We start from the raw sequence: 9,278 nt of genomic DNA, 5'->3' as shown, positions 1-9,278 counted from the left end.
AGGTTTTCATACATTCTGAGTGGAGATCTAATATCGATGCATGGTTTCAATGATTTCAGATAGGTGTTAACTTTCAATTTCTAGCTTATTTTTATAAATTATTTTTATAATTTTATATGTTGTACTATTTTTATTTTAAATGAATTATTTATATACACAACATAAATTTGAGTGGCATAGCGCGAACAACAATATTGTGAAGAGGGTATGGGAGAATCACGCAACAACTAGGTAATATAAAAAATAATATTTATTTTTGTTATATAATTTTATCTTCTAAATTCTAATTTGTTACTATGGAAATTGGTTGCGTAATTTTTGGTATGACACAAAAAAACAAAAAGATATGTGAGAGATAACAGTCTTGAAAGATTGAATGAGGTGGCAGTTTGGAGGGAATTCAAACCACCATTCATCTCGAGGGATATATGGATGACATATATTAAGCACGTAATGTCTGAGCGGTTTGCACGATGCTCATAGTCCGGTGCAGACAATCAAAACAGACAAATTCATAGTTTGGTAACCACACACACCGACAGCTTCGTTCAATTCAGTATGCGAAGCAGATTGTAAAATTTATTTAAATAAAATATATAATTAAATAATTTGTTGTTGCTTATAAATATATTTAACTTGCAACCTTTTTTTTCCTTATAGACTACGTCTCTTGGACGTGAGTCGAGCCCAATGAAGCTATTTATAGAGACGCATGTGCGAAGTCAAGACCTCCAAAAAGGGATGTAGGAGTTGGTGGACAACCGTGCTCAACACTTCGTGGTATGTTCATTCAATCATTTTATTTCATATGTTATTATTTTCTTGAATTGAATATGATGATTTTTTTTTAATTTTCAGGAGACCTATAATAGCCGATTGAGGGAGAGATATGGGGATGATTGTTCGACCCATCCGAATTTTGATTTAGATTTATAGATGAAGGTAGGATCGTCTGCTGGACCAGATAAAAATTGGGTTTATGGGCTCTCCAACACTATAACCGAAAACTTGCGGTTGATTAGGTCATGATAAACTGGGAACGTTCTCAGAAATAAGTATGTGTCTATACCTGTGAGAGTAATTTTAATTTTAGAGTGGACTTACAATTATCTATTTATACCCCTGTTAACTTAATAATATCTTTAATTTTTTAGTTTTTCAAATGATTTTAGACTCGAGTTTTTGAAACTAAAACTAAAATGGATTGATTTTTTTTTTGTTTTCCAGTTTTCTTTATATTTTTAATTTTTTTTTATTTGCTCAGTTTAATCGGTTTTTAAGTTTTCTCCTCACTCCTAGCCACATTTACCAACTCCATCTTTAAATAATTGAATGCCTCAGCTGAAGTGGGATACCAAGCATGTGAAGGATAAAAATGGATTTAGATCATTTTCGTAATTTTCTAATTTATGGCTTTCATTTTTTGTTTAAAAACAGGTTGTGATGAGGGTATTAATACAATGAGAATTCGAGTTTAAATCAAGAGTTTTTTGGTTATTTCATTTGGATTCTATTATATTATATGTATATCAGTTCGCAAACATCCATTTCCTATGGCCTTGCTTGAGATTGAAAAGGAAGAGGAAGAACAAAAGGTTAGCCATGAGACTTCATATTTAGAAAGATGAGAGCTTTAAGCTTAGAGAGATCTGTAGGCACCAAAGAAGAAAGCTTGGTGGCCCAATGAGTTTTTGAAATAGTAACAAAGAATTTTATTTGTATGCAATCCATAAAGGGGGGAGGGAGAAGAAAGTCATCCATGGTTTGAAAATTCATGGAGCACCTCTTGTCTAGGGTTGTTTAAAATGCTCAATAATAAAAAGAAGAGTGCAAAGTTATAGTTTTCTCATAATCTTAAAATAAGCTATGTACTGAGGATGAAAAAAGCTCCAAATTCTCTGGTGTAGAGACAAATTGGTTAAGAGGAGTAGATAGAAGCCCCCAGTGGTTTTCAAAAGGGTGCTTTAATAGAAAGGATTTGTTATGTTTGGGTTCCCAGATTCCAGAGAGAAGAAATGGATAGGTGGTGGCTAAAGTCTTTGTTCAATTTATTAAAAAAATTATGATATTTAATATTTATTCTTGTAAATATTTCAAACTTTTTGTTGACTTTGTTTTTTATCACAGAAAATTAAAGAAGTAAAGTGTTATCAAGTGATAAATTATGAAAAGTAAACTGTAATTTTTCTACTACGGAAGTCATGATAATTAAACTATTCACTATTTTTTTAATCTATGTTTTTTTTTTCCCAATTTTAATTTCATACTCAAGGGAATCAACTTTATGATTTGTCTTTTATGGATTTATTTGAGTTTTGTAATTCAGGTCATGAGTTTACAGATAATTTTAGCTAATTTAAATTTCAAATTTTCTTTTCTAATTATTTTTTAATTTTATCATTTGATATTGTTATTTGTTAAGAATTAAGTTTTATATTTTATTTTGATTTTATTTCTTTGAAATTATTTTAATCTCATAACCCTAGTTACAAGTTTAAAGAATTTATTAAGTTGATTCAGGTTATTTTTTAGTTTTTTTTAAATTGATTTTTTTTTAATTTTCATCATTCAGTATCTTATAGTTTGATAATTAAACTTCATAATTTATTTTATTTTTGATGAGATTATCCTTATTTTATGACTTTAATTACATAGTTTGACATAATAATTTAAGTTGATTCAGGTTATTTTTTAGTTTTTTTTAAATTGATTTTTTTTTAATTTTCATCATTCAGTATCTTATAGTTATTTTTTAAAAAATTAAATTTTTTATTCAATTCCATGCTTTAATATCAGGTTGAAAGATAATTTTGCTTTATAATTATTTTTTATTTATTTTCAATAAAATTATTCTAATTTCATAATTAAGACCACCGGTTTGATAATTTAATTTAAATTAATTTGATTTATTTTTTTTATATTTATTTAATTATATATTTTTTCAATATTAATTTGATTCAAACTTGGTTTCATACTATATTTCAATATTAGCAATGGTTAGATTCTTTGTCATGTTATTTTTTTTTTTAGATTAACGTAGATGTCCGGGTTAGTTTGCGAACACCACAGCTATTTTTTTTTTAATCTGGCCTCATGCAGCGCAGCGCGTGCTCATGATCCGGCTTGTGCACGACTGGTCATGTCTCAGTGGCAATTTTCTAAAAGTAGCTGTTCAACAATGGAGAGGACCTTGTTAAGCCAGATGGTACACCAGGCTTCCATAAAGCTAGACTTGAGCAGCGGGATTAGGCAGCATTAATTAAGGCAGGCAGCAGCTACATTCGATAGAATGCATGGTACATATTGTTTCCCAGAGAAAACATGAATGTGTGTAGAGGCATTTATTTGACCTTCATTCCATTTATTATCCGATTGTGACCATATCATTAACTGTGAAAGGCACCACAAGTGATTCATGATCCCGTAAAGGATTGAATGTTTTTTTTTTAAATAATAATAAATGATAAAAACAAAAAAAAAATAAGAAAAAAGATTAACCCTATCAACCCACTAATTTCATAACCAAGTAATTTAACAAAAAAACAACTAAATTAAAAAAAAAACTTTGAGCTCTAATTTTCAACAAATATTATAGAATAAAATTAAAAAAAAAACAAAATTTAACATATAAAAAGATAAAAAAAATAGTAATTATAAATTAATAAAATACCGGAAACTACTTGGGTCAAAGTGTCAAATATAAATCAAATTATAAGATATGAATGACTTAATAGAAAAACTCATGATAACAAGTTATTTTCAATTAAAAAAACCACAAAAACAAGTTATATAACATAATCCAAAACACTAATACAAAAGTCAAACCTGCTCTTTATATCTTTCCTCTCTTACAAGTTACAAGTTACTCACTTCTCACATATAAACCCACTTGTTTTCTTTTCACCTTTGGACGATTACAGCAATGGAGGGAGCTTCCTATTTAAAGGGACAAAATGAAGTTTGGTGCCATTATGAGTGTTGAGTGGAGCTTTAAAGTTAGAATATTGACTAGCTGGTTGGAGGATATGAAAATTGATGGTCGCAGGTTGGCATAACATGGAGAAAGAGGAAGAGGGAAAATCTAGACAAATCTGCCACAAATCTCTAATTTGGTTAGATTTTTTCATCCAATCCTAATAATCACCCAACATTACCTTTGTTGCACCACATGACGCCATGTACCATGATGATGCTGAACACTGAAAGATGTTAATCAAGTTTAAGCAGTGTTGGAATTGGATTCCTGAAATGATTTTTCTCATCATGTAAGAGGAAATGTATGTAGTGATATTTTATGTAGTAGAATATCTTCTTCATTTATAATTTTTCAAAAAAAAATAAAATGAAACATTAATGTACTTAATGTGGAAATGATGAAATTCAACAAATCTAAACAAATCTGTTATAGCTTTCATGGTTACTTATTATTTTTTTAGGTAGCATGTCTTCAGCTATGAATTGTTTGACATTGTGTTTGGAAAGTGTTTTTAAAAAAAATTGAATATTTTTTACTTTAAATTAATATATTTTTGATGTTTTCAAATCATTTTGATATACTAATTTTAAAAATAATTTTTGAAAAATAAAATATATTATTGACATGTATTTCTAAATAAAAAACATTTCAAAAAGCAACTACAACCATACTCCCAAACACCCAAGCATATGATAGTTTATGCATTTTCAAGGCTAGGAAGAGGAGGGCTGGGAGATGACACAATTTCTTGGACTTACGGTTTAATCTTTTTGAATAAAGCAGGATACCTTCTTTGCAATTTTCTTTTTGTGCAGCGGCTTCCAGTAGGCCAAAACTGCCGCTGAATCTGGAAGATGTACTGGTGCATTATAAACTTATTACCGAGGGTTTTCCAGTGAAAGATCACAACAAATGAATAAGTACATTGTTTTAGCAATGGAGGTGATGAGGCATGCATTCATCCCGTTCCAGAACAAGTGATCTGTATAGACAAATGAAGGTGATGGTTAACCACCTCACCATGTTGTTTACGCAAGAGTTGAATAGCTGTCTATCGTTCTGTGTAGAAATTGATTCCCATGGCTTGTTAGATGCTGGGCATGTCCCCAGATTCTTGGGTTTTTTTGTTTCAACAGGAGCCTTGTTGGGCCTAAACTAACCTAAACTTCAATGTTTAAGTTATTATTCATGGTGAGGGCGCGTGAAACCTTTTTATCCCCCTGTGCTTGTACTGCTCTGAAAGTGCCCCTCCTTTCCCCAAAACTTGGAGCAAAGTTCACTTCTTTATCCCAAGGCAGTAAGGCTTAGGGCTTAATAAGGAAGAGTTGAAAATGTCAGTTGGATCACAGTAAGCACTGAAAGCTTAAGGATGCAACTGCAGGCCAAAACAATACCTTTAGATTCCATTTGGTAAACAACTCTTACCTTGTCATATTATCACTCTGCTCTGTTTAAGTTGTAAATTAACTACTCTGTCAAACATTCTATATTCTGAAACTTGAAAAAGTAAAATAATGCAACTCTAACCTGTTAACAGTGTAATGTTTTGGTCTTCTAGTGATCAAAAATAGATTTGATCCAAATTCAACCATGAAAACACACAAAATATACACGCGTACATGCATAATCTGTGACAAGAAATTACTAATCGACTTGTAATTTATTATTTGAATACATCAGCAATAACACAACACAATATAATTCTTCAGATTAAGGATTGTATTAAGAACAATCCAAATCCAAATCCATTATTGATCAAGTGTAGTTTCCTAAACTAAAAATGCTCCATCTTTTCCTTCCACACTTTCTCAAATCTCAACAAGTCATATAAATTTTGTAGATAACAGTAGGATGTTTTCACATAAACAATGGAAGAACATATCATTACTAATAATATATTTATAAGCATCTGTTCTTGTTGTGACGTTACTACTTGATATTAAGATATTCTTGAAGCATATACTCCTCACGCTTGACTAGATTTACCTTCAACCCGTGCTTCATGTACATTGTCAAAGCAAGCTTGGGCACAACAGGATGATCTTTCACTACTTTCACATGGTAATGAAATAAGATTGATGCCACAGTAAACTTCATTTGATAGTAAGCAAAATCTTTCCCTAAGCATAGTCGAGGACCACCATTGAAAGCAGTGAATTTGTAGGCTGATTCACTCATGAATCGTCCGTCGACCATTCTTATCCATCTTTCTGGCTTAAACTCCCTACAGTCACTTCCCCATATTGCCTCCATCCTTCCCATTGCATATATTGCATAGATCACTTTTGTACCTTTCTCTAGTACAGTTCCATCAGGAAAAATGTCATCCTCGACAACCTGCAAGATATTGGAGCGTAAATTGAATCTGAATGAGTGATTGATTACAAACTAGCAAAAGAAAATGAAACAGTATTTTGTCATTCACCTTTTTCCTTGCCTCCTGGAGGGGGGAAAAAAAACTAGTATACTTTGTTAACGGTTCAAGTATTCTGGGGTTAGCATTAAATTTGTTCAGGTTGTGTTCATATCCTTAATTTGCAAGTGGTGTGAGTAGAAGAGATCCTCTTACAAAGAGGGTTGTAAGAAAAAATGATTCTCTTTTCAAGAAGACAACAACTCTGGGACCCTGGTTCAATAATCACCTATTTCTAGGACCTCGAAATTTTCCTTATTTTATGAGTTACTTAACTGTTATTTCATGCTCACCAAACAAGGTTTAGCCACTTTACACAAACATACTATCAGGTCACCAAGGAATTGACCAAGAATTGTCGTACTTCAAGCAAGGAACCTGTCCATATTTCACACAAGCTAGGTTCTCGAAGAGATATGCTTGAATTTATGGTATATTACATGAAGGTTTTTGACCAAGAATTGTCGTACTTCAAGCAAGGAACCTGTCCATATTTCACACAAGCTAGGTTCTCGAAGAGATATGCTTGAATTTATGGTATATTACATGAAGGTTTTTGATGGGTTGAATATAAACCTTGCAATTAGACAATGACTGGGTGTGCAGTCCAATAGCAAGTACATTACTTACAAATTAAAGAAAAGATTAGGCTTGCCTTGAAGGGTGATTATGCCAGATCTGCAAGGGGGAGAAATGCTCTAGAAAATTCCTACATGCAACATCTCTAAGAAATGTTTCCATTCTATAAGATTGCATGAGGATATGTTAAATGATAAAATATGCAAGAAACATGAATTCCAATTAATCTAGAGATAAAGGAAGAGAATAATCCTTGTCTATATATGGTTAAAGGAAAATATGAGTATTGGGTAAAACTAAGTTTGCTGCTAATTACCTCCTTGTGGTCCACTGGCACTGAAGGGTACAACCTCAAGGCCTCAGATAAAGCAGCTTGCAAATAGTTCATCTTCTTTATCTCCTGTGGACTAAACACTAATGGAGTTTTGGTGTCCAACTCTTCTCTCTCGCTAACTATCTTGCAAATCTCAGCAAGAATCTTCTCCTCTACCGTTGGATGTGAATCAAGAAGCCAAAAGAACCAACTCATTGCCACTGAAGAAGTGTCTCTGCCAGCAAGAATGAAGTTCACACAAATATCTCTCAGGAATCTGTCTGAAAATGGCTTTCCATTCTCATCTTTTAATCCCATGAACACTGTTAAAAGATCTGATCCTTGCTTCTTCTTATCATCCTCACTCTGTATAGAGAGTTCTTTCTTTCTTGTCCTTATGACATCTTCTGCAAACTCATCCACATCTTTTATTGATCTTTTCAGCTTCTTTTCGGACCCCAAATCAAGATACCTCATAGCTTTCCATATGCATGTTGGTGTAACAAAACGTAGGAGAGTAGCTTCTGTTGCATCTTCAAAGGCTCTAGCGAATGGTATGTCAGGCAAACCTGGACGCAAACATCCTGGATCAACCCCAAATGCTATCATGCAAACATTATCAAATGTTAACCTCAGTAGAATATCCTGTATATCAATCGACATCGAGTTGTTCACTGCGCTTTCTAGAACTGGCAAGAGCCTAGAATGGACAAGTTCAAGCAATGACTCAGTAGTTAATTGCCTGAATTTTGTTGAATGAAACTCAATGCTTGCTGTCTTTCTTTGCCTTTGCCATTTCTCATCATCAGCATTGAATATTCCTCCACCTAGAAGATCACCCACGGTGTCACGAAAATATTGGCCTTTAGGGTAATTGGGGAACTTGGTCTTGAGAAGATGCTCAAGATTTCTTGGGTCCGCAGTCACTACACAATTGAGGCTACTAAACCATGGACCTTTGAACCTAAAAGTCCCATTTTGATCACAAAGCACGTCGGAAATCCATTCATACATGTTGCAATGAAGGCCAGACACCAAAGATGGTAGCATGCCAAGAACTGGCCATACGGGCAGTCCACAACGCCTTTTCTGCCTTAGAGAATGAATAGCGATGAAGACCACAATAGCAAGGAGGAGCTCTAAAACTTGAATATGTTGCAAGAAAAACAGTCGCGGCGAAATGAAGTTTCCGGCAATATCACTGGACAAGGAGGAGGAAAGGGAGGTGAGGTTGTTGCTGTTGTTCTTCGGGCTGATCATGGTGTTCGGATGATGGGGAATAGGACTATTGTACATATGATATGGTTGTCTGTAGTTATATCAGGAGGTCATGTGTTATAAGGGAGCAATCTGTTTGTGTTTTCTTTGCGTGCTGTTCTTGGCTCAATAGGTATGAATTGGTGAGCTGAATATGTGTGGGCTCCTGCTGCTTTTTTACGTGACTAAACTGAATAATTCTCCCACCTCTCATTGCATTGGATGGTTTTCGCCTTGTTGCCGTTCCTTTTATCTTCTTGAAATGGAATATTTTTGGCCTCCAGCGAATGGTGTCACAAATAGGGTTGAAACTCTTACGAGGGAAGAAGAACTTTTGGAGGCTAGGAAGTTGTTGGTGACCGATAACCTAAACTCAACTATTTACTCTAGTTTTTTCCCAGCTTCACTATTGCAAGTTACTTATCACAAAAAAAAAAAGAGAGGGTTGATGAGCACGTAGATTCTGGTCACCAGCAGCCATCTCCATGTTTGTAGTTAGTCTAGGCAACTTGAACCTGTGGATTTTCTGGATTTTGGTTTTAGATTTTGTAAATTTCAACTTGAATAAGTTTGAAAAGGGCCTACCAAAATCAAATCCAACCACTTACTAATTTCAATTTAGGTCATCCTCAAGACCTAATTAAGAGCTACAACATAGGTTTATCTTGTTATAATATCTCAAGGATCCACTCCAACCACATGGCTTAACATAGTACCTAATCTTTAAAAACTAAATAACG

General features: G+C 33.4%; 1 protein-coding gene across 1 annotated transcript; it reads right to left on the bottom strand.

Moving 5' to 3' along the window:
• Positions 1–5,605: 5,605 nt before the first annotated feature.
• LOC105123947 (cytochrome P450 86B1) lies at positions 5,606–8,748 on the bottom strand. Its single transcript, XM_011023739.1, has 2 exons — positions 7,285–8,748; positions 5,606–6,313 (listed from the first exon to the last, which is right to left on the bottom strand). Exons 1-2 carry the CDS (start codon positions 8,575–8,577, stop codon positions 5,906–5,908), a joined length of 1,701 nt encoding a protein of 566 aa, XP_011022041.1. The 5' UTR covers positions 8,578–8,748; the 3' UTR covers positions 5,606–5,905.
• Positions 8,749–9,278: the final 530 nt, after the last annotated feature.

This window comes from Populus euphratica, unplaced genomic scaffold (genome assembly GCF_000495115.2).
Source record: "Populus euphratica unplaced genomic scaffold, PopEup_1.0 scaffold12.1, whole genome shotgun sequence".
Classification (NCBI taxonomy): domain Eukaryota; kingdom Viridiplantae; phylum Streptophyta; class Magnoliopsida; order Malpighiales; family Salicaceae; genus Populus; species Populus euphratica.
The sequence above is the reverse complement of the archived record's forward strand: the minus strand, read 5'-3'. Positions and strand labels throughout refer to the sequence as shown.

Coding starts and splice junctions, on each gene's coding strand:
- LOC105123947 (XM_011023739.1), bottom strand. CDS start 8,577: ATGTACAATAGTCCTATTCCCCATCATCCGAACACCATGATCAGCCCG. Junction 6,314..7,284: donor TGCCAGTGGACCACAAGGAG/GTAATTAGCAGC, acceptor AATATCTTGCAG/GTTGTCGAGGATGACATTTT.